This window comes from Hemitrygon akajei, chromosome 8 (genome assembly GCF_048418815.1).
Source record: "Hemitrygon akajei chromosome 8, sHemAka1.3, whole genome shotgun sequence".
Classification (NCBI taxonomy): Eukaryota; Metazoa; Chordata; class Chondrichthyes; order Myliobatiformes; family Dasyatidae; genus Hemitrygon; species Hemitrygon akajei.
In genome coordinates, this window is record NC_133131.1 from 174,196,152 (window position 1) to 174,222,684 (window position 26,533).

A 26,533-nucleotide genomic window follows, 5' to 3' on the forward strand; every position below is an offset into this window, starting at 1 on the left:
ACAAGTCTTTGCTAGATCACCAGCAAATTTCTACAGATGTACTATGGAGAGCATTTTCACTGGTTGCATCACCATCTGGTATGGAGGCTCCAATGCATAGAATCAGACAAAGCGGCAGAAAGTTATAAACTCAGTCAACTCCATCATGGGCACTAGCTTCCCCAGTATCGAGAACATCATCAAAAGGTGATGCCTCAAAGACTCCATCCATCAATGAGGAACCCCATCACCCAGGAAATGCCTGCTTCTCATTGCTACCATCCAGGAGGAGGTACAAGAGCCTGAAGAGACACACTCAACTTTCCAGGAACAGCTCCTTCCCCTTCGCCATCAGATTTTTGAATGGACAATGAACTCTCATACACTATCTCAATATTTTTGCTCTATTTTTGCACTACTTCTAAATTATTTTTTAATATTTATTTTAATTTATAATTTATTATGTATTGGAAAGTACTGCTACCACAAAACAACACATTTCACGTCATACAGAATGTCAATGATGTTTAACCAGATTCTGATTCTTATGGGATGACACAGATAGATAGAATGGTGAGGGTGGTGTAGCTTTTCCAATAGCTCCCTTTTGGAAAGTGCTAAAGGACTATTAAACAAAAACTTCATACTGTCCTCAAAGTTTCTGCCCCCCAGGCATTTATCAACCATTCCAGTTACCCCTCACCCCCTTCTATCTGTTACCCCAGTCACTGCACTGTAAACACGTTCATTATGCTATTTACACTGCAAATGCATGTTGGTACTTGTGTACATGTCATCCGTATCTGTACTTTAACCTCTAACTTCATTATACAATTCTTTCTTTATAATTGTTGAATGTGGGTTTTTTTTTTAAGTTGCATGCCATGCCAACAGACCACAGCAAATTCCTAACAGTGGACTCTGGATTGGGACACATCGGGACCAATATGTTTTGGCCAATTAAGTGGCTGCCCCAATCAGCCAAAGTTTCATGGAAATAATTGAAAAGTTATTAAAAAAAAGACAAACAACCAATCAACTGAGTAACAAATTATGTAATTAAACACAGAACAAATTGATACACCATCAACACTACTACAGTACTATAAAACTGTATTAGTTACTAATAGTTATTGACAGAGGAATTCATCCAGTGTTCGCTGCCACATTTTTTGGTTGACTGTAAATGAACAAAATCAGCAGACACCTAGTGCTGATAATGGACTGTCTTCATACAAAGCTTTTGACAGCTGTATCCTCCAAATCTTCATTTTCATTGTAACATTCAAGATGATTGCTGATACTTTCAAATTCTTTGTTGTTCCTAACTTGATGTTATGAAATCATTTCATTTTCACTCCCTGCCATTTCTAGCACCTCCAAGGCAGAATGCCTGAGACTTCATAGAGCAACACAGTTCTGAATTGTATTTCTGCTTATTTCTCACCAACTATCAATGGAAAAAAACTCACTGCTTTATGAACACAAACACACACACACACACACACATCTGACGCTGTTGGAAAACTGTTCACTCCAAGCATGTAGTGTTTAATAATCACACAAATTCACGCAACTGACACTAGTTATAAACCATTCAACAACAGTCACTTGTCCCAATTAAGTGGCAGAGTGGCTCAAATTAATGAAGGGAATCCTGACTATTTTCTCCATTAGTTTATGTTAAGAGTTGTCCCAAATAAGCGGCTGTCCCAATTAAAATGACGGCCCAATTAACTGTAACTGTACTGCAACTCCCCTGTAAACATAAATGAATGTGGTGAATGAATTCCTAGCGGAATGGTAGTGTAGTGGTTAGCACAACACTTTACAGTACCAGTGACTTGGCTTCAATTCCCGCTGCTGTCTGTAAGGAGTGACTGCGTGGGTTTCCTCCCACAGTCCAAAGACATACCAGTCGGAGATTGATTGATCATGGTAAGTTGTTCCATGATTAGGTTAGCGAGGTATAGGGAGTTGCTGGGGGTGCAGCTTGAAGGGCCGGTGGACCAAATCTCAATAATCAGTCCTTGGTATGTGTGCCTTCTTTGGCCATGGTAATATGTACAAGGTCAGGTTACATTACAATTGATTAGGCTGCACTTGGAGCACTGTGAAGTGCTCTATGCTGTAAGGAGAACTTGACTAAGCTGAATATGGTACAGGAGATATTCCATAAAATATCAAAGTAGAAGCAGGCCATTCGGCCCAAGTCTGCTTTGCCATTCAATCATGGGCTGATCCAATTTTTCTAGTCATCCCCATTCCTCTGCCTACTCTCCATACCTTTTGATGCCCTGGCTAATCAAGAACCCATCTATCTCTGCCTTAAATAAACCCACTGACTTGGCCCCCACAGCCACTCATGGCAATAAATTCCACAGATTCACCACCCTCTCCGCACCTCTGTTCTAAATGGATGTCCTTCAATCCTGAAGTTCTGCCCTCTTGTCCTAGACTCCCCTACCATGGGAAATAACTTTGCCCTATCTAATCTGTTCAGGCCTTTTAATGTTCGGAATGTTTCTATGAGATTCCCATCCCCTCATTTTCCTGTACTCCAGGGAATACAGCCCAAGAGCTGCCAGATGTTCCTCAGGAATGCTCCCTTTCATTCCTGGAATCATTCTCATGAATATTCTCGGAACCCTCTCCAATGTCAGTATATCCTTTCTAAAATAAGGAGCCCAAAACTGCACACAATACTCCGTCTGGTCTCACGTGTGCCTTATAGAGCCTCAACATCACATCCCTGCTCTTATATTCTTTTCCTCTTTTCCATAGATACTGCCTGGCCTGTTGAGCTAGAGCACAAGACCATAACACATAAGAGTAGAATTAGCCCATTTTGGCCTATCGAGTCAGCTCAGTCATTAAATCATGGCTGATCCTTTTCTCCCCCTCCTCGGCCCCGCTCTCCAGCCTTCTCCCCGTAACCTTTGATACCGTGTCCTATCAAGAACCTATCAAGCTCCACCTTGAACAACCTGGCCTGTGGTAATAAATTCCACCAATTCACTCATCTCTGGCTAAAGAAATTTCTCATCTGTTTTAAATGGATGCCCCTCTACCCTGAGGCTGTGCCCTCTTGTCCAAGAGTCCCCCACCGGGGGTAACATCTTTTCCACATCTACTGCCTAGGCCTTTCAATATTCAAAAGGTTTCAATGAGATCCCCCTTCATCCTTCTAAATTCTAACAAGTACAGACCCAGAGCTATCAAACGCTCCTCAAGTGATAACCCTTTCATTCGCGGAATCATCCCTGTGAACCTCCTCTGAACCCTCTACAATGCCAGCACATCTTTTCTTAGATGAGGAGTCTGTTTACAATACTCAAGGTGAGGCCTCACCAGGGCGTTATCAAACCTCAGCATCAAATCCTTGCTCTTGTATTCTAGAGCTCTTGAAAGGAATGCTAACGTGGCATTTACCTTTCTCACCACCAACTCAAGCTGTAAGTTAACCTTTATTGTGTTCTGCACAAGGACCCCCAAGTCCCTTTGCATCTCAGAGTTTTGGATTTTCTCCCTGCTTAGAAAATAGTCTGTACATTTATTCCTACTACCAAAGTGCACGGCCATGCATTTTCCAACATTGTATTTCATTTGCCACTCTCTTGCCCATTCTCCTAATCTAAGTCCTTTTTCAGCCTGTTTCCTCAACACTACCTGCCCTTCCACCAATCTTCGTATCATCTGCAAACTTGGCAATAAGGCCATCTATTCCATCATCTAAATCATTGATATACAGCATAAAAAGAAGTGGGCCCAACACCAACTGCTGAGGAACATGGCAGCCAACCAGAAAAGGATCCTTTCATGCCCACTTGCTGCCTCCTACCAATCAGCCAATGCTCTAACCATGCCAGTAACATTCTTATAATATTATGGGCTGTTAACTTGGTAAGCAGCCTCATGTGAGCCACCTTGTCAAAGGCCTTTTGAAAGTCCAAATATACAAAATCCACTGCATCCCCTTTATCTATCTTGCTTGTAATCTCCTCAAAGAATTCCAACAGATTTGTCAGGCAAGATCTTCCCTTAAGGAAACCATGCTGACTTTATCCTACCTTGTACTGTGTCACCAAGTACTCCATAACCTCATCCTTTAACAACTGACTCCAACATCTTCCCAACCACTGAGGTCAGGCTAACTGGTCTATAATTTCCTTTCTGCTGCCTTCCTCCTTTCTTAAAGAGTGGAGTGACATTTGCAATTTTCCAGTCCTCTGACACCATGCCAGAGTCCAATGATTTTTTTAAAGATCATTACTAATGCCTCCACAATGTCTACCACTACCTCCAGCATGTAGTACTTTATAAAGCACTGGTGAGGCCTCAGTTGGATTATTGTGAGCAGTTTTGTGTCCCTTATCTTAGAAAGAATGTGCTGAAACTGGACAGAGTTCAAAGGATGTTCATGAAAATTATTCCAGAATTATCACATGAAGAGCGTTTAATGGCTCTGGGCCTGTATTCACTAGAATTCAGAAGAATGAGGGGCGACCTCATTGAAACCAATCAAATGGTGAAAGGCCTTGATAGAGAGGATGTTTCCTATGGTCAGGGAGTCTAAGACCAGAGGACACAGCCTCAGAATATAGGGGTTTCTTTTTAGAACAGAGACGAGAAGGAATATCTTTAGCCAGAGCGTGGCGAGTCTGTGGAATTCTTTCCCACAGGCAGCTGTGGAGGCCAAGTTTTCATGTATATCTAAGGCAGAAGTTGATAGATTCTTGATTGGTCAAGGCATGAAGGGACACAGGGAGAAGGCAGGAGATTGGGGCAGAGGGGAAAATCGAATCAGCCAAGATGAAATAGCAGAGCAGACTTGATGGGTCAAAAGGCCTATTTCTGCTGCTATATCTTATGATCTTATGGCACTTCCCATGTCTACGACCTGCACCTCCAAACTCTCTTCCAAGATGCATACCCGCCTGACTTTCCTGCAATGGAACCTCCTACACAATGTGGAAGCATCCCACAAACCTGGACCGCAGTGTTTCACAAAGAGTCAACTTCTCCCAAGGAAAGAACCGAACTTTTAAAATTTATTTTAAAGGTACAGCACAATAGCAGACCCTTCTGGCCAACAAACCCAACTGCCAAATTCACCCAGTTAACTTACTAACCACACCACAGTAGCGTAGCGGTAGCACAACACAATTCCACCTGGGGTGTCGGTATTCAGAATTTAACTCCTGTATCCTCTGTAAGGAGTTAGTACATCCTCCCCATGGAATGCAGGGATTTCCTTTGGGTGCTCTAGATTCCTCCCATAGTCCAAAGACATTGGTCATTGTAAATTATCCTGTGATTAGGTTAGGTTCAAATCGTGGAGAAAATGCTGGAGAAATGGGTTGAGAGGAATAATGAATCAGTCATGATTGAATGGTGGGATAGACTCGATGAGCTGAATGGCCCAATTCTGCTGCTATATCTTATGGTCCAATAACACTAAGATTTTTCCCATTGTACTGCTAACTCACTGTACTCGTGCAAAATATTGAGGATCAAATATTTAATAATGTTTAAGATATAAATATTAATCAGAGCACTGGGAGGTACCCCTTCACTTTTTCTCAATCCAATGTCTTAGGACCTTTTGTGTCCAAATGATAGGGTAGATGGGCCTTGCTTGATCTCCAAACCAAGGATACCACAAAATTCAGTTAAATTCCTTCACACACAGCGACACAGATCTCCTCTGATTTTAAGACCAATTCAGAATCAGTGAAGGACCAGCTCTCTCGGAAAGGAGACAATAAGACATTGGAGCCCATTGAGGCTGCTCCGCCATTCCATCATGGCTGATTCATTATCCCTCTCAACCTCATTCTCCTGCCTTCTCTCCATAACGTTTGACACCCCAGCTAATCAAGAACCTCTCAAACTCTGCTTTAAAAATACCCAACAACTTGGCCTCCATAGCCACCAGTGGAAATGAATTCCACAGATTCACTAACCTCTGGCTAAAGAAATTCCTTTTCATCTGTATTCTAACGGAGCGTCATTGTGTTCTGAGACTGTGCCCTTTGGTCCTAGACTCCCCGACTATTGGAAACATCCTCTCCACATCCACACTATCGAGCTTTTCAATAGTTGGTATGTTAAACTAAACTCCCTTCATAACACAAAGAACAAGTGAACAGAAGCAGGACCTGCTCCATGTATCAAATTTCCACATATGGGTACATGGAGTAAAACAAAAAATATTGTAATCACACAAAAGGTCAGGCTGCATCTGTGGAACGAGGAACAGAATCAAAGGAGAGGAACAAACAGTCGATGTTTTGGGCCAAGACGTTTCATTAGGACTAAAAAGGAAGGAGGAAGCCCTTTTTTTTTTATTAACTTGAGATAAAGCATGGAACAGGCCCTTTACCAGAGCCGCACCATCCAAAAGCCCACTTTTAGCCAAATAAAAGGACAATTTACAATGACCAATTAACCTACTAACTAGTATGTCTGGGAAATGTGGGAGGAAACCGAACCACCCACTTGTGTCAGGGGAGAAGGTACAAACTCCTGACAGACGTCACCAGGGTTAAACTCTGACACAGGATTGAGCTGTAATAGTGTCATGCTAACCAGAATTCTACTATGGCACCCTCTCCAGTCCTGCTGAAGGGTCTCAGCCCAAAAGGTCGACTGCTTATTTCTCTCCATTGATACTGCCAGACCTGCTGAGTTGCTCCAGCATTTTGTGTCTGTTGCTCTGGATTTCCAGCATCTGCAGAATCTCTTGTGCTGTGGAATAGATTCAATGTCCATGACATTAACTCTGTTTCTCCACCCACAGATGCAGTCCAACTTTTTGTCCGAAATTTTCTTTTTTAATCCAACATCTACAATTTTTGATTAACATTTAATACGTGTAAATGGAAAATAGCTTCCCATTGCCCAACACAGAAAAAAGGGCTTTTGGCTTTAAAATTTCTTGGCCAAACAAGATACCCATGGAACAGAAAAGACCACTCTGCCCTTTGTGTTCATGCTAGTCCATGTGGGAAGAGGAGGTGGTAACTGGGCCAATTTCCAAAGATGGGCTGCAAAAATGGCTAGTTCTGTGATGGTCACAACTGAGATCGGAAAGCTCCACATCTTGCCTCTGCTGCACTAGGGCCTTTGGCACAACGCACCACGTGGGTGTGGTCTGTCTGTCTCTCTCCTGGTTCAGCAGAATGCCTGCCTGCTACAAGTGCGTCCAAAACACCAGTGGCTATGGAAACAGCTGGAAGACAAACTCTGGTGCCCACTCCATCGCCGTGTTCACCACAGCGAAAGCAGCCGCTCCCAGCGTGGCTGTGAGTCCCCACACTGCCATCTTCACCAGCTGGTTGGCCCCTGTTGGAGCCGGTGCCTTGGCGTGGCTGGGTGACAGGCGAGCCCTCTCCCTGGACTGTTTGTAGAGCACGGCATCAGGGCGCTGCTGGGATGTTGCTAGCTGGAAGTCCTGGAAAGTGCTGATGGTGACACTGTGGAGGCAGAAGAACAGCAGTTAGTGACAGGGGAAGAGTCGATGGGCTAAGTAGCCTAATTCTGCTCCTATGCCTTATGGCCTAGAAGCCACAGGCCATACTCTCAATAGCAGAGCTAACACCTTTCAGAACACTGCCCAGTTGTGGAGTTGGTCAAAACAACACTAGGGAATTCATTCATTATTGTCACACATACCGAGATACAGTGAAAAGCTTGTCCTGCACACTGTTCATACAGATCAAATTATTACATTGGATTGAGGTTGTACAAGGTAAAACAGTAACAGAATGCAGAATAAAGTGCAAAAGCTAGAGAGAAAGGATTATTGGAACCTCTTCTGGGGTGGGGGGGGGGGGACGATCTGAAAAGAGGGACAGGTTGCACCTGGACTGGAGGGGAACCAACAGCTCAGCATTTAATATAATCATTCCTACAGTTCTGATCAAAAAGCTCCAAAGCCAGCACCTCTGTACCTCTCTCTTCAACTGGATCCTCAACAGAAGATAAGTCAGCGCAGATCGGAAATAACATGTCCATCTGTTGACAACACTGGCGCATGTCAAGGATGTGTCCTTAGCCCACTGTTCTATTCTCTCTACACTCATGACTGTATAGCTAGGAACAGCTCAAATGCCATCTCTGTATTTGCTGACAACACAACTATTGTTGGCAAAATTTCAGATGGTGACAAGACGACATACAGGAGCGAGATAGATCAGCTCGTCATATGGTGTCACAGCAAAAACCTTGCACTCAACATCAATAAAACCAAGGAATTGACTGTGGACTTATGGAAGGGGAAGTCAAGGGAACACACACCAGTCCTCATCAAGAGATCAGAAGTGGAAAGGGGCAGCAATTTCAAGTCCCTGGATGTCAACATCTCTGAGGATCTATGCTGGGACTAACATATCAATGCAGTTACAAAGAAGGCACAATACCTGCTATGTTTCATCAGGAGCCTGAAGAGAATTGGTATGTCACCAAAGTTACTCACAAAGTTCTACAGATGTACCATGGAGAGCATTCAAACTGTCTGCATCACTGTCTGGTATGCGACACAGGGGCACTGCACAGGATCGAAAAAAGCTGCAGAAAGTTGTAAATTCAGTCAGCTCCATCATGGGCACTAGCCTCTCCAGCATCCAGGGCATCATCGAGGAGTGATGCCTCAAAAAATATCATTAAGGTGAAAAAGTCCATAGGGCCTGTTGGGATATACCCCAAGAAAGGGAGTTTGTGGAGTGCCTCCGAGATGGATTCTTAGAACAGCTCGTACTGGAGCCTACCAGGGAGAAGGCAATTCTAGATTTAGTGTTGTGCAATGAACCGGAGTTGATCAGGGACCTGGAGGTAAAGGAACCACTAGGAGGTAGTGACCATAATATGATATGTTTTAACCTACAATTTGAGAAGGAGAAGGGAAAATCGGATGTGTTAGTATTACAGTTGAACAAAGGGAACTATGGAGCTACGAGGGAGGAGCTGGCCAAAGTTCAATGGAACAATACCCTAGAAGGGAAGGCAGTGGAACAACAATGGCAAGTATTTCTGGGAATAATGCAGAAGGTGCAGGATCGGTTCATTCCAAAGAGGAAGAAAGATCCTAAGGGGAGTAAAAGGCGGCCGTGGCTGACGAGGGAAGTAAAGGGCAGTATAAAAATAAAAGAGAAGAAGTATAACATAGCAAAGATGAGCGGGAAACCGGAGGACTGGGAAGCTTTTAAAGAGCAACAGAAGATAACAAAAAAGGCAATATGCCAAGAAAAAAATTAGGTACGAAGGTAAACTAGCCAAGAATATAAAGGAGGATAGTAAAAGCTTCTTTAGGTATGTGAATAGCAAAAAAATAGTTAAGACCAAAATTGGACCATTGAAGACAGAAAAGGGTGAATTTATTATGGGAAACAAGGAAATGGCAGATGAGTTGAACAAGTACTTTGGATCTGTCTTCACTAGGGAAGACACAAACAATCTCCCAGATGTAATAGTGGTCAAAGGATGAACTGAAGGAAATTTATATTAGGCAAGAAACAGTGTTGGATAGACTGTTGAGTCTGAAGGCTGATAATTCCCTGGGACCTGATGGTCTGCATCTCAGGGTACTTAAAGAGGTGGCTCTAGAAATCGTGGACGCATTGGTAATCATTTTCCAATGTTCTATAGATTCAGGAACAGTTCCTGCTGACTGGAGGGTGGCTAATGTTGTCCCACTTTTCAAGAAAGGAGGGAGAGAGAAAACAGGGAATTATAGACCGGTTAGCCTGATGTCAGTGGTGGGAAAGATGCTGGAGTCAATTATAAAAGATGAAATTACGACACATTTGGATAGCAGTAGAAGGATCAGTCCGAGTCAGCATGGATTTATGAAGGGAAAATCATGCTTGACTAATCTTCTGGAGTTTGTTGAGGATGTAACTATGAAAATGGACAAGGGAGAGCCAGTGGATGTAGTGTACCTGGACTTCCAGAAAGCTTTTGATAAAGTCCCACATAGGAGATTAGTGGGCAAAATTAGGGCACATGGTATTGGGGGCAGAGTACTGACATGGATTGAAAATTGGCTGGCTGACAGGAAACTAAGAGTAGTGATTAACAGGTCCCTTTCGGAATGGCAGGCTGTGACCAGTGGGGTACCACAAGGTTCGGTGATGGGACCGCAGCTGTTTACAATATACATTAATGATTTAGATGAAGGGATTAAAAGTAACATTAGCAAATTTGCTGATGACACAAAGCTGGGTGGCAGTGTGAAATGTCAGGAAGATGTTATAAGAATGCAGGGTGACTTGGACAGGTTGGGTGAGTGGGCAAATGTATGGCAGATGCAGTTTAATGTGGATAAAAGTGAGGTTATCCACTTTGGTGGCAAGAACAGGAAGGGAGATTACTATCTAAATGGAGTCAAGTTAGGAAAAGGGGAAGTACAACGAGATCTAGGTGTTCTTGTACATCAGTCAATGAAAGCAAGCATGCAGGTATAGCAGGCAGTGAAGAAAGCTAATGGCATGCTGGCCTTTATAACAAGAGGAATTGAGTATAGGAGTAAAGAGGTCCTTCTGCAGTTGTACAGGGCCCTGGTGAGACCACAGCTGGAGTATTGTGTGCAGTTTTGGTCTCCAAATTTGAGGAAGGACATTCTTGCTATTGAGGGAGTGCAGCGTAGGTTCACAAGGTTAATTCCTGGAATGGCGGGACTGTCATATGTTGAAAGATTGGAGCGACTGGGCTTGTATACACTGGAATTTAGAAGGATGAGAGGGGATCTGATTGAGACATATAAGATTATTAAGGGATTGGACACGCTGGAGGCAGGAAGCACGTTCCCACTGATGGGTAAGTCCAGAACTAGAGGCCACAGTTTAAGAATAAGGGGTAGGCCATTTAGAACTGAGATGCGGAAAAACTTTTTCACTCGAGAGTGGTGGTTATGTAGAATGCTCTGTCCCAGAAGGCAGTGGAGGCCAAGTCTCTGGATGCATTCAAGAGAGAGTTAGATAGAGCTCTTATAGATAGCGGGGTCAAGGGATATGGGGAGAGGGCAGGAACAGGGTACTGATTGTGTATGATCAGCCATGATCACAGTGAATGGCGGTGCTGGCTAGAAGGGCCGAATGGCCTACTCCTGCACCTATTGTCTATTGTTATTAATAAAGGCAAGAAAAGAGGGCAAGACCTACAATAGTGTTAATGAGCAGAGGGATTTGGGGGTTAAAGTTCATAGCCTCATGGAAGTGGCTACACGGGTGTTAAGGCAGCATAAGACATGTTTGCCTTTGTTAGTTGAGTTCCAAGTCACAAAGTTATATTATAGCTTTATAAAACTCTACTTAGATCACATCTGGAATTTTGCATATAGTTCTAGTCACCCCACTCTAGGAAGGATGTCAAGGCTTTAGCAAGGGTGCAGAAAAGGTTTACCAGGATGTTGCCTGGATTAGAGGGTATGTGCTATAACACGAGGTTGGGCAAACTTGGGTTGTTTTATCTGGAGTGGTGGAGGCTGAGAAGAAATCTGATAGAGGTTTATAAGATTGAGGGGGGCATAGATAGAGGAAACAAGCAGTATCTTTTTCCAAGGGTTGAAATGTCTAATACCAGAGGGCATGTATTTAAGGTGAAAGGGGAGAAGATTAAAGGCGGTGCTTGGGGATTTTTTTTTAAACAACACTTTGGGTGCCTGGGTAGTGGTAGAGGCAGGTATGATAGAGAAATTTAAGAGGCACTTAGATAAGCACATGAAAATGCAGAAAATGGAAGGATCTGGATATTTTGTAGGCAGAAGGGGTTAATTGGGCTTTGATTACTAACTTAATTAGTTCAGCTCAACATGGTGGGCCTGTTACTGTGCTGTTTTACATTCTATTAATGGAGTGTATAGAATGTAATCAGTTGTGGAAAAAGGCTCACATTACAACGGCAGAGTAACACACAAAAAATGCTAGAAGAACCCATCTATGGAGAGGGAAAAAAAAGTGGACATTTCAGACCAAGACACTTCATCAGGACTCTACTTGGGTCTCAGCCCAAAATGTTGACTGCTTTTTCCTCCCTATAGATGTTGCCTAACCTGCCAAGTTCCTCCAGCATTTTGTGTGCATTGCTCTGGATTTCCAGCATCTTCAGAATCTCATGTTTATTACAAAGTGAGATCCTTATCCAAACTACATCTGTCCATATGTTAATCTAGCCATCTTCTCCCAATGCTGAGCAATAGCAGAAGTTTACAATGTTTGTATTACTAACTCAGCAAGTCTCACTAGTTAGAAAAGGTTATGATGCAACAGGTTATGGGTTAGGTTTCAGCTTCCTACAGAAAAGAGAACGATGATGGCAGTTCTTCGGCAATGTCATTGACATTAGGGTTAGATCAATATTGATTCAGGTCAAATTACACAAAACTAGCAAAAATTAAAGCTCCACTTTTTCTTGAAAGCAAAATGAACCAAAGCGGATGCAAATGAATCACCCTTTGGAAAAACAATGACACGTCATTGACTGTCGCCTGAAATGGCTGACAAGGACATCTTCAGCTCTTAGCAACTCAAGCTGAGGAAACCTGGTCGGTCTGAGATTTTAAAAAAACCAACGGGTTTCCTGAACAATGGACACACATCAAGATTTACTGGTCTCCACCCTTAAGGACAGAGCTCACCAATTCTTGACTTGGTCAACAGGTGACTTCTGTAACTTTAGATCTTTCAGCTTTTTGAACAACTTCTCCCTTGTAATAGTAACTGCACTCACTTCTCTTCCCTCACACCCCTCAACATCTGGCACATGTGTCTTCCACAGTGAAGACTGAAGCAAAATACTCATTTAGTTCATCAGCCATCTTCTTGTCCTCCATTATTATTTCTCTGATCTCATTTTCTAGCGGTCCTATATCCACTCTCATCTCTTTTATTTTTGTACATATTTGAAAAAGCTTTTAGCATCTATTTTGATATCGTTTATGAGTTTGCTTTCATATTTCATCTTTTCCCTCCTAATACTTTTAGTTGCTGTCTGTAGGTTTTTGAAAGCTTCCCAATCCTCTTCCCAATAATTTTTGCTTTGTTGTATGCCCTCTCTTTTGCTTTCACATTAGCTTTGACTTCTCTTGTCAGCCACTGTTGTACTATTGTACCATTTGAATATTTCTTTGTTTTTGGAATACATCTATACTGCACCTTCATTTTCCCCAGAAATTTTCACAATTGCTGCTCTGCTCTCATCCCTGCCAGCAGGAGACCATTTGCCCCTTCAAGACTGTACTGAGCCCCTGGAAGAGAATCCCAGCCAATCCCATTCCTCCACTTTTTCCTCCAAGCACTGCAAATTCTTTCCCTTTAGTCCAGGGGTGTCAAACTCATTTTAGGTCACAGGCCGGATTGAGCAAAATGCAGCTTCACGCGGGCCGGATCAGTTGGACACGTGCAAACGCAGCTTTCGTTGCCTCCGTTTTTTCAGCCTGCTCTCATGTGTCTCAGTCTCTGCTATAACTACAAAGTGTTTCACTTTACAAATTCCGTTTCTTATGAAGAAGACTGCCGAGCAAGACTGCCGAATAAACACTAAAAACCCTGAAAACCTGGTACCTGAATAAACTCAGCATTAGCCATATCATACGCCATAGGCGCTTTGATTACTGGGGCCAGCTTTAATAGTAATTAGATATTATCTCGCGGGCCAAAAATAATTCCACCGCGGGCCAGATTTGGCCCGCGGGCCTTGAGTTTGACATATATGCTTTAGTCACTTAATGGGGTTCTTCATCAATACAACTTATTTGACCTCAGCTGTAATCCTTCTTTCTCATCCAGCTGCGAGATATGCTAATACCTGGACTTTTGAAATGTCACAGAAACAGTTCCTTTGACCCACTGTTTTAATGCTAACCATCATGCCCATTTGTACTAATCCCATTCGCTGCATCACCTGCTGCTCGATTCAAGTAGCTGTCCAGATGCCTCTTCAGGGTCGTTACTGTTCCTGCCTCCGCCTTCTCCTCTGGCAGCTCATTCCAGATAGCAACTACTGTGCATGTGGGAAAAAAATACCCTTCAGGTCCTTTATAAAGCATTTCCCTCTCACCTTCAACCTGTGCTCTTTAGTTTTGGACACCCTTGCTTTGAATGGGGGTGAGGGGCCAATGAGTCAGCATGGACTAGATGGGCTGAATGAATCCTTCTGATAAAAAGGGCCAGATTTCTGCATGTATGCTGCATCCTGAGGGAGCTTGTGGAAATGTCAGGCAAATGCAGGAGAGGGTTCAGTTATGTCCTGCTGGCTTTGTCTGAGACACGCTGTCAGCAAACACCTCAAGAGTCAGCATCACGAGGAGAGGACTGAACTGCAGTACTTTCCCTTCATTTACTCCTCGCTGATTTTATTTTCTCCAGCTGGCAGGACACAAGTGGTCAAAATGCAAAATACAGAGACTCGCTGCGTTACATAAAACTGCAGTTGGGCTGGTGTTTCCCAAGTTTACTGTGCTGAGTCGGTAGTCAAAGGCCGGATGCTCGATGACATCCCAGTTCTGTGTGCACCTTCTGAAGGTGGACCTACAGCAGGGTGGTGGGCTGTACTGCAGTGCAGAGAAAGAGAGGGGGATTAGCAAAAAGAGAAGGAGAAAGACAAGAATCGAAAGCAAGAATAGAATGGGCCGAGGATACAAAATGAGGGGGACAGGAAGAGAGAGAGAGAGAGAAGTCAATGAATGGTACTGTATTAGAGCCAAGACAACCTTCAGTGTGGTATGGCTATCAGCCAACTCATTTTCCTATTACAACACTCATGTCCATCACAGAAATACCATTACCGCAGGTCATTGCTACATTAGCTGTTCTCCAGCAGCGGTGCTATTTAGTTGCTGCCTGCACCAGAGAGGAGTATGACAAGCAGGGTGGTCGTCCCTTGTCTCTGCTTTCTTCCACAGGGCAGAGTGAGGGTACACAGACCGCTGACAAAGAAATTCCAAACGAACAACCAGGAAAGGGGAGAGAGTGTGGCTCGGCAGCATAGAGGGTAGTGTAATGCATTGTTAACAGTGTCAGTGGTTGGGGTGCAATTCCAGCCACTGCCTAGAGAGAGTTTGTACATTCTCCCTGTGAATACATGATTTTCCTCCGGGTAATTCCACAGGCATACAAGTTAGAAAGTTGTGTGCATGCTTTGTTAGTGCTGGAAGCACGGCGACAGTTGCAGATCCTATTGGTCATTGAAGCAAACGATACATTTCACTGTATGTTTCGATGCAGATTTTACAAATAATGCTAATCTCTGTCTAGTTGCTCTAACTGCTCCTGAGTACGTACATACTCATTGGTGTAAAAGATTATCGGACCTAAACCATCATGCAAGACCTCGTTCTATCTCTCTCCTTGTATATTACATGAATTTTTTTTTAAATCGTGCAATCAGCTCTTCAAAAGTTTAACAAAAACTTATATCAAAGTCTAACAGAGCTCTCCAATTAGCCCTAGTCCCATGCCTAGGCTACACAGCTGGCCACCTTTTCCCTTTCCAAATATTTAATTATTTATTCCTGTTAAACCTGCTTTGACTTTCAAGCAGCTTGTGACAGATCACAGCTCGCTGCGAGAACAGAAAATTTTAAAAATCCCTTCACACCAATTCTAAATCACTGGCCATGCCTGGGTGGGCACAGGTCAGGAGGCTGCAGTCAGAACAATCTAGCTCTTGACCTCAATCACAGTCATTCACAAGAGCTGAAAGCCACAAAGAAACCGAGAAGTGACTCACATAATCAGCGCACATTTCAATCAATGAACCCTTGTAAAGTAGTGAATGAAACGAAGGGGCTGTGGTTACAACCTGATCCAAAGAGCTGGTCATTGACTTAGGGGGCGAGAGCATTACACATACTCCTGTTTATATCAACAATCCTGAGGTCACAAGTGTTGACAGCTTCAAGTTCCGAGGAGTGAACGATGGAAGTAGAGAGGATGTTTCCTATAGTAGAGGAGTTTTTTTCCAGTTCTACAGAGAGTAAAAGGGAGGTGAGAGTTGATATTAGACCACTGGAAAATCATGCTGGTGAGGTAGCAACGGGGGACAAAGAAATAGCAGATGAACTTAATGGGTACTTCACTGTGGAAGACAATAGTAGTATGCCAGAGGTCTGAGAGTGACAGGGAGCAGGAGTGATTGTCATTGCTATTACAAAGGAAATAGTGCTGGCAAACTCAAAGGTCTTTAGGTGGATAAGTCACCTGGGCCAGATGGACTACATCCCAGAGTCCTGAGAGAGGTTGCTGAAGAGATAACGGATGCATTGGTCATGATCTTTCAAGGATCACTTGATTCTGGCATGGTCCCAGAGGACTGGAAGATTGCAAATGTCACTCCACTATTTCAGAAGGGAGGAAGGCAAAAGAAAGGAAATTATAGGCCAAGTTAGCCTAACCTCAGTGGTTGGGAAAGTGTTGCAGTCTATTATTAAGGATGTGGTTTTGGGGTGCTTGGAGACTAATGACAGGTCAAAGTCAGCATGGTTTCTGTAAAGGGAAATCTTGCCTGACAAATCTAGAACATAGAATATAAAACAGAGAAAACCTACAGCACAATACAGGCCCTTCGGCCCACAAAGCTGTGCCGAACATGTCCTTACCTTAGAACTACCTAGGCTTACCCATAGCCCTCTAATTTTTAAACTCCATGTAGCCATCCAGGAGCATCTTAAAAGACCCTATCGTTTCCGCCTCCAACCACCGCCGCCGGCAGCCCATTCCATACACTCACCACTCACTGCGTAAAAAAAAACTTACCCCGACATCTCCTCTGTACCTACTTCCAAGCACCTTAAAACTATGCCCTCTCGTGTTAGCCATTTCAACCCTGGGAAAAAGCCTCTGGCTATCCACACGATCAATGCCTCTCATCATCTTACCTACCTCTAACAGGTCACCTCTCATCCTCCGTCACTCCAAGGAGAAAGTGCAAGTTCACTCAACCTTTTCTCATCAGGCATGCTCCCCAATCCAGGCAACATCCTTGTAAATCTCCTCTGCACCCTTTATATGGTTTCCACATCCTTCCTGTAGTAAGGCAACCAAAATTCAGCACAGTATTCCAAGTGGGATCTGACCAGGGTCCTATATAGCTGCAACATTGCCTCTCAGCTCTTAAACTCAATCCCATGGTTGATGAAGGCCAATGCACCGTATGCCTTCTTAACCACAGAGTCAACTTGCATAGCAGCTTTGAGTATCTTATGGACTCTGACCCCAAGATCCCTCCGATCCTCCACACTGCCAAGAGTCTTAACATTAATGCTATACAGTTGGCCTCCGTTTTTCGAACATTCGCTTTACAACACCTCGCTGTTAGAGAAGACCTACAATAGTTACCTGGTTTTGCTAACAGAAGGTGCTTTCACTGTTATGAGAAAAGGCAGCCAAGCTCCTCTCTCGGAACTTCATTCTAGCCACCATTGCTTAAACGTGTGCCTCTGAGCAGGTGGGCTTTATGTCAATTTATTTTGTGCATCCGTTTGCAAGATGAGTTCTAAGATATCAGAAAAGCCTAAAGAGCGCGTAAGGGTGTTACACTTAGCGTAAAACTAGACATAATTAAGCGTTTTGATAGTGGTGAATGAAGTAAGGACATTGTCCGCGCATTGAACTTGCCTGCGTCCACCATTCGCACTATTTAAACGCAGAGAGAAAGAATCTTGAAAGCTGCCGACATTACTGTTGGTTCTGCTCGTAGCAAAGTGGTCTCTTTTAGTCGGCATTCAATAATGGATAAAATGGAAAGTCTATTGCTTGAGTGGATTGATGGGTGTACAAAGCGTGGTGTTCCGTTAAGTTATCTTATACTTAAGGAGAAATCAGTCAGTCTTTTTAATAAGCTGAAACAGAGAGCACTGGATGATGATGATGATGAAAGTGTTGCAAAAGTGGAATTTAAAGGTGGTCATGGGTGGTTTGATCAGTTTCTGAGGCGAGGGCAGCTGCATTGCTTAAAGTTTACTGGAGAGAGTGCTTCAGCTGATACTGAAGCTGCCGAAAAGTTCCCAGCAGAACTGAAGAAAATAATTACAGAAGGTGGTTATTCGTATAATCAAGTGTTTAACTGTGACGAAACTGCAATTTATTGGAAAAAATTGCTGAGCACCCCAACCTCCGACGACTCAGCCTAACAAACCATCGTCAGTGTGCTCACTGTCTTCCCGATTTCGCTAAGTGAAACTACACTGTACATACATTATTTCTACTTTATATAGGCTGTGTATTAATCATATCTTTCCTGCTTTTACTATATGTTACTGTTATTTTAGGTTTTGTGTGTTATTTGGCATGATCCTGTAGGCTATTTTTTGGGTCTGGGACTGCTCACAAATTTTTCCCATATTAATAAATGGAAATTGCTTATTCACTTAACGACATTCCTGCTGACAATCCGTTTCATAGGAACGCTCTACCTTCAGATAGCGGGGGAAACCTGTATTCTGCCATCATATTTGACCTACCAAAATGAGCCACCTCACACTTATCTGGGTTGAACTCCATCTGCCACTTCTCAGCCCAATTTTGCATCCTATTAATGTCCCGCTGTAACCTCTGACAGCCCTCCACACTATCCACAACACCCCAACCTTTGTGTTATCAGCAAATTTACTAACCCTTCCCTCCACTTCTTCACCCAGGTCATTCACAAAAATCACAAACAGTAGGGGTCCCAGAACAGATCCCTGAGGCACACCACTAGTCACGGACCTCCGTGTAGAATATGACCCAACTACAACCACTTTTTCCCTTCTGTATGCAAGCCAGTTCTGGATCCACAAAGCAATGTCCCCTTGGATCCCATTCCTCCTTACTTTCTCAATAAGCCTTGCATGGGGTACCTTATCAAATGCCTTGCTGAAATCAAGCAAGAACTACATCTACTGCTCTTCCTTCGTCAATGTGTTTAGTCACATCCTCAAAAAATTCAATCAGGCTCATAAGGCAGGACCTGCCTTTGACAAAGCCATGCTGACTATTCCTAATCATATTATACCTCTCCAAATGTTCATAAATCCTGCCTCTCTTGATCTTCTCCATCAACTTACCAACCACTGAAGTAAGACTCACTGGCCTATAATTTCCTGAGCTATCTCTGCTCTCTTTCTTGAATAAGGGAACAACATCAGCAATCCTCCAATCCTCAGGAACCTCTCCTGTCCTCATTGATGATGCAAAGATCATTGCCAGAGGCTCAGCAATCTCCTCCCTTGCTTCCTACAGTAGCCTGGGGTACATCTCATCTGGTCCCGGTGACTTATCCAACTTGATGCTTTCCAAAAACTCCAGCACATCCTCTTCCTTAATATCTACATTCTCAAGCTTTTCAGGCCACTGCAAGTCATCCCTACAATTGCCAAGATCCTTTTCCATAGTGAACACTGAAGCAAAGTGTTCATTAAGTACCTCTGCTATTTCCTCCAGTTCCATACACACTTTTCCACTGTCACACTTGATTGGTCCTTCTCTCTCACATCTTATCCTCTTGCTCTTCACACCACCTTAGGGTTTTCTTTAATCCTGTTTGCCAAAGCCTTCTCTTGGCCCCTTCTGGCTCTCCTAATTTCATTCTTAAGCTCCTTTTTGCTAGCCTTATAATATTCTAAGTCTCTATCATTACCCAGTTTTATGAACCTTTCATAAGCTCTTCTTTTCTTCTTGACTAGATTTACAACAGCCTTTGTGCACCACGGTTCCTGTACCCTACCATCCTTTCCCTGTCTCATTGGAATGCACCTATGCAGAACTCCACACAAATATTCCCTGAACACTTGCCATATTTCTTCATATGTTTCCCTGAGAACATCTGTTTCCAATTTATGCTTCCAATTTCCTGCCTGATCGCCTCATATTTCCCCTTACTCCAATTAAACGTTTCCCTAACTTGTCTGTTCCTATCTCTCTCCAATGCTATTGTAAAGGAGATAGAATTACGATCACTATCTCCAAAATGCTCTCCCACTGAGAGATCTGACACCTGACCAGGTTCATTTCCCAATACCAGATCAAGTACAGCCTCTCCTCTTGTAGGCTTATCTACATATTGTGTCAAGAAACCTTCTTGAACACACCTAACAAACTCCACCCCATCTAAACCTCTCACTCTAGGGACATACCAATCAATATTTGGGAAATTAAAATCTCCCACCACAACAACCCTGCTATTATTGCACCTTTGCAGAATCTGCCTCCCTATCTGCTCCTCGATATCCCTGTTACTATTGGATGGTCTATAAAAAACACCCAGTAGAGTTATTGACTACCTGCGTCTCAATATCACCAAGACCAAGGAGATGGTGGTGGACTTTAGGAGATCTAGGCCTCATATGGAGCCAGTGATCATTAATGGAGAATGTGTGGAGCAGGTTAAGACCTACAAGTATCTGGGAGTACAGTTAGACGAGAAGCTAGACTGGACTGCCAACACAGATGCCTTGTGCAGGAAGGCACAGAGTCGACTGTACTTCCTTAGAAGGTTGGCGTCATTCAATGTTTGTAGTGAGATGCTGAAGATGTTCTATAGGTCAGTTGTGGAGAGCGCCCTCTTCTTTGTGGTGGCGTGTTGAGGAGGAAGCATTAAGAAGAGGGACGCCTCACGTCTTAATAAGCTGGTAAGGAAGGCGGGCTCTGTCGTGGGCAAAGTACTGGAGAGTTTAACATCGGTAGCTGAGCGAAGGGCGCTGAGTAGGCTACGGTCAATTATGGAAAACTCTGTACATCCTCTACATAGCACCATCCAGAGACAGAGAAGCAGTTTCAGCGACAGGTTACTATCGATGCAATGCTCCTCAGACAGGATGAAGAGGTCAATACTCCCCAATGCCATTAGGCTTTACAATTCAACCGCCAGGACTTAAGAACTTTTTAAAAGCTATTATTAATGCTTTTTGAGATAGTGATTTAGATGCATATCATATTTTTTACTGAGTTAAGTATTGTATGTAATTAGTTTTGCTACAACAAGTGTATGGGACATTGGAAAAAAAAGTTGAATTTCCCCATGGGGATGAATAAAGTATCTATCTATCTATCTATTCCTAACTTCCACCCACAGAGACTCTGTAGACAATCCCTCCATGACTTTCTCCTTTTCTGCAGCCATGACACTATCCCTGATCAACTGTGCCATGCCTCCAACCTCTTTTGCCTCTCTCTCTGTCCTTTCTGAAACATCTAAATCTGTCAGAGTTCTTCAAGGAAGTAACAAGTGTGGACAAAGGAGAAGCAGTGGATATCATTTACTTGGATTTTCAGAAGGTGTTTAATAAGGTGCCACACATGAGGCTACTTAACAAGATAAAATCCTATGGCTTTATAGGAAAGATACTGAAATGGATAGCAGAATGGCTGACAGGTAGGAGGCAGAGTGGGAATAAAAGGGGCCTTTCCTGATTGGCTGTCAGTGACAAGTGGTGTTCCTCAGGGGTCAGTATTGGGATCACTCTTTTCACATTGTTTGTCAATGATTTAGATAATGGAATAGATGGCTTTGTGGATGACACAAAAGTAGGTGATTGCAGCAGGACTTAGACAAATTGGAAGAATGGGCTAAAAAGTGGCAGGTGGAATACAGTGTTGGAAATGCATGATAATGCATTTTGGTAAAAGGAACAATAGTGCAGACTAATATCTAAATAAGGAGAAGGTTCAAACATCACAGATGCAGAGGGACTTAGGAGTCATCATGTAAGACTCCCAGAAGGTTAATTTACAGGTTGAGTCTGTGGTAAAGAAGGCAAATACAATGTTGGTAAGGGGAATAGAATATAAAAGCAAGGAGATAATGTTCAGCCTTTATAAGACACTATTTAGGCTGCACTTGGAGTATTGTCAACAGTTTTGTGTCCCATATCTCAGAAAGTATGTGTTGTCATTGGAGAGAGTCCAGAGGAAGTTCATAAGAATGATTCTGGGAATGAAAGGGTTAAGATATGAGGAACGTTTGGCAGCTAGAATTTAGAAGAATGCAGGAGGATCTCATTGAAACCTACTGAATGTTGAAAGAACAAGATAGAGTGGATGTGGAGAGGATGTTTCCTATGATGGGGATACACAGAACTAGAAGGCACAGCCTCAAAATTGAGGAGCGACCCTTTAGAACAGAGGTAGGGAGGAATTTTTTTTTTAGCCAGAGTAGTAATAATGCTCTGCCACAGACTGCAGTGGAGGCCAAGTCCCTGGGTATATTTAAGGCGGAAATTGATGGTTTCCTGATCAGTCAGGGCATCAAAGGATATGGTGAGAAGGCAGGTGTATGGGGTTGAATGGAATCCAGAATCAGCCATGATGGAATGGCAGTGCAGACTCAATGGGTTGAATGGCCTAATTCCACTCTTATGATTTATGGTCTGATGGAGACTACAGGATACAGATGTAGAATATAAAGACGTCATTGAGAACAGAGATGAGGAGGAATTGCTTTAGCCAGAAAGTGGCGAATCAGTGCATCATAGAATTGTTGTTCCTTTTCATGCCTTGTGGCATATCTGTCAGCATTTTTTGCTGTTTTCTTTGCATTTGACTGTTGTTTACAAGGCTGAGTTGCTGCTCAACCCAGTGTGGATGGGAAGTGAACAAGGGACCAGTCAGATTCAAATCTGGGACCATTTGCCTCGAAGTCCAGAGCTCATGTCACTACACCACCAGCCAGAAAGTATAACTGCTTGAAATTGCTCACTCTTCTCTACCTCTGATCCCTCTGAGGATTGGTGTGTGTTCCCTCATCTTACCCTTTCTGAAGTCCTCAATCAGTTCTTTAATCTTACTGATGTTTGCAGTTTGTTGTCTTTTGCACATTGGTTGTGTGTCCATCCTTTTGGCTGTAGTCTTTTATTAACTCTATTGGGTTTCTTGGATTTACTGAGTGCACCCGCAAGAAAACCAATCCCAGCGTTGTATATGGTGACATACGTGTACTTTATTAATGAATTTATTTTGAACTTTGACCACAGGAAACTGCAGAGTGTTGTGAACACAGTTCAGCCTCTCCTCCATGGACTCAGTCTAAACTTCCTGTTGCCTCAGTACAGCAGCCAGCATAATCACAGTCCTGCTGAAGGGTTTCGGCCCAAAACGTCAACTGTACTCTTTCCTAGATGTTGCGTGGCCTGCTGAATTCCTCCAACATTTTGTGTGTTGCTCGTACTTCCAGCATCTGCATATTTTCTCCTGTTTGTAATCACAGACCCCACTCATCCCAGACATTCTCTCTTCTCCCCGCACAAACAGTAGAAAATCTGCAGATGCTGGAAACATGAGCAACACACACAAAATGCTGGAGGAACTCAGCAGGCCAGGCAGCCTCTAGGAAAGGAGTACAGTCGACGTTTCTACTTGCACTGCACTTCCTCTGTAATTGTAACACTTTATTCTGCAATCTGTTGTTTTCCCTTGTTGTACCTCAGCACAGCGCACTGAGTAATGATCTGATCAGTATGAATAGTACGGAAAACAAGTTTCTCACTGTATCTTGTACATGAAACAATAAACCAATACAATCCACCTCATTTTAACCTTGCCCCTTATTGTTTGCCTCCATTGCACAGCTATCTCTGGCAATGAATTGCACAGATTCATCTCCCTCTGGCTAAAGAAATTCCTCATCTCTGTTCTAAAGGGACATCCTTCTCTTTTGAGGCTGTGCCCTCTGGTCCCAGACTCCCCCTACTATAGGAATCATACTCTACACACCCACTCTGTCTAGGCCTTTCAACATTTGATAGGTTTCAATGAGATTTCCCCCCCCCCCACCCCCAAATTCTCTAAACTCCAGTGAGTACAGGCCCAGAGCTATCAAACAAACCTCCTACATTGACCCAGAATCATTCTTGTGAACCTCCTCTGGACTCTCTCCAATGAATGCACATCCTTTCTCAGATAATAGGCCCAAAACTGGTCACAATATTTCAAGTGTGATCCGACTAAGGACTTATAAACAAACCCTCAGTTCATCAATAACCCTGCCATAAGCAAGCATTGCTACCCTGCTGAGTATTCCCAATGTTTTCTGCTTATTCCAAGCACGGGCATTCAGCTGGGCTTGCCGTAGCACTGGAGACACAAGGATACTGGTGAAAGGGAAAAGCTTACCTTTTGTGAAACTGAAGTGCGGCCTGTTTGGCGAGCTCTGCGGGCGGGTAGTGGCAACACAGCTCCTCTGCTTTGATGATCAGCTTCTCGTAAGGAAGATCGTGAGGTATCTTGGACAGAAGCTGGTGGACGCTCGCCATCTCACATTCACACTTGAGAACTTCCTGCTCCCTGTACAGCACAATCTGAAATAAAAATCAGTCTCACAAACGTGGCTTTGCACAACACTTTGTTCACATTAACGCTGCAGTGGATGCTCACCAAATGGGGGAGGGTTACAACCCCACATATGGGTGCATTCAGAACACTATACAAGGGTGTAACACTATGCATGAGTGCAAGTTAATGGTGCAGGGATGCATCACTGCGACCATGCTCACAAAATTGTACAGGGTAGCAATACCAAACGCGGGTGCTCAGAAAAACAGTGCAAGAATGCAAGTGGGTGCAAGCAAACAATGCAGGGATGCAACACTGGGATGCATGGCTGCTCATCAATGATGCGGGAATGCAACAGTGCACGTGGGTGCTCAGCAACAGCGTGGGGATACATCATTACCTACCGCTGCCGCAAGGTAGACAGGCATCAGTGGGTGACTTGCCAGGAAGAAGTCGTAGAGCCTGACGGTGTGACGGAACTCGGAGAGAACATGACCATACCAGGTAATCAGCCAACTCAGGGCAAAGATGGTGCCAACTTCGGCCCTGAATGAGGAGACCCAAGACAGCTTCAGCCACAGAAAGTGGGAAACAACATACACAGAGCTTTCACACCCAATGAACCCAATGTTGAAGTCCCTGAGTCAGATTGTCCAGAGGATGGAGACCTGATGTCTCAGAACTAGAGCTGAACCCCACAGCCTGTTCCAGGTTGAAAATGGGTGGGGGGCAGGGAGCAAGAGGGGGAAAGAGAAGGGGATGGGATAGGACGGGAGGAGGTGGTGGGGAGAAGGCAGATCGAGCGAGGGTGGGAGAGAAGGGTACGGGGTAGGACAGGAGGAGGAGGAGAGGGGAAGGGGCAGAGGACAGGGGCGGAATGGTGGGGAGACACTTTGAAACTGCATCCAAGGGGAACTTGAAATAAGCTCAGAATATTTCAAGTTCAAGTTTCAGTTCAGTTTAATCATTGTTCAACCATACATAAACACAACCAAACAAAACAAAGTTTCTCCAGGGCTAAGGTGCAAAACGTACACAGAAGAACATAGTACGTACAGGGTAGCAAGGAAACAAAGTCACACAAAAATACTTAAAAATTCAGGATTAAGATGGGGTAAAAAGAGCCATAAATCACAAGCTTTCTCCCCCTCCCAACATTTCAGCTCCTGTGGGTGGAGACCCAGACACACATGTCAGAGGTAGGTTTGTTCTATTTTTTTGTGTGTTTTTTAAAATATAAACACAGAGTGGTGGGTGCATGGAACATGCTACCAGAGGTGGTGGTAGAGGCAGATACATTGGGGACACTTTAGAAACTCTTAGATAGACACATGGATGAAAGAAAAATGGAGGGCTACGTGGAGGGAAGCGTTAGACTGATCTTGGCACATCGTGGACAGAAGGGCCTGTACTGTGCTATACTGTTCTAAAGTGTTGTAGTTACAGAGAAAGTGGACCAAGCAGACAATAAAGTGAAAAATCACAGCTAGATTGTAAGGTCAATAGTCCATCTTATTGTAAATAGGGAATTATTTCATAGTCTTCTAACAGCGTGATAGAAACTGTCCCTGAGCCTGTGGGAGTGCTTTCAGACTTTCATACCTTCTACCCGATAGGAGAGTAGAGAAGTTTCTGACTATCTATGCCTCATATGTCATGCCTCAAAATTAGAACCAGGTTTTATATCACTTGCCTATGTTGTGAAATTTGCTGTTTTATTGATAGCAGTACATAGCAATAAACAATTTTAAAATTACTATAAATTACAATAAGCATATATAATTAAAAAATTAAATACATAGTGCAAAAAGGGGGAGAAAAAATATGTTCATGGATTCATTGTCAAGTCAGAAATCAGATGGCAGAGAAGGAGCTGTTCCTGAAATGTTTAGTGTGTGTCTTCAGGCTCCTGTACCTACTCGTTGCTGGTAGCAGTGAGAAGAGGGCATGTCCTGGATGATGGGGGTCCCTAATGCTGGATGCCCTCTTTTTGAATCATCGCCTTCTGAAGGTGTCCCCGATGCTGGGGAGGCTAGTGTCCATGATGGAGCTGGCCGAGTTTACAACTATCTACAGCTCATTTCAATCCTAGGCAGTAGCCTCTACTCACGAATACTCTCCATGGTGTATCTGCAAAAATTTGAGAGTGTTGTTGGTGACATACCAAATTTCATCAAACTCTTAATGAAATATAGCTTCTGTCTTCCCTTTGTTGTAATTATATTAATATTTTGGGCCCAGGATAGATCCTGAGAAATGTTGACACCCAGGAATTTCAAACTGTTCACCCATTGCGATGTTGATCCCTT

General features: G+C 43.5%; 1 protein-coding gene across 1 annotated transcript in view; it reads right to left on the reverse strand.

Annotated features, from left to right (window-relative positions):
- Window positions 1–1,019: 1,019 nt before the first annotated feature.
- The window catches only part of LOC140732453 (TBC1 domain family member 20), a 57,335-nt gene continuing 31,821 nt past the window's right edge, over window positions 1,020–26,533 (reverse strand). The window contains exons 6-8 of the mRNA XM_073055128.1: window positions 24,629–24,770; window positions 24,066–24,250; window positions 1,020–7,457 (exon numbers count right to left, since the gene is read on the reverse strand). Coding sequence (XP_072911229.1) covers window positions 7,202–7,457; window positions 24,066–24,250; window positions 24,629–24,770 — 583 coding nt within the window. The 3' untranslated portion in view covers window positions 1,020–7,201. The remainder of the gene's footprint in view (window positions 7,458–24,065; window positions 24,251–24,628; window positions 24,771–26,533) is intronic.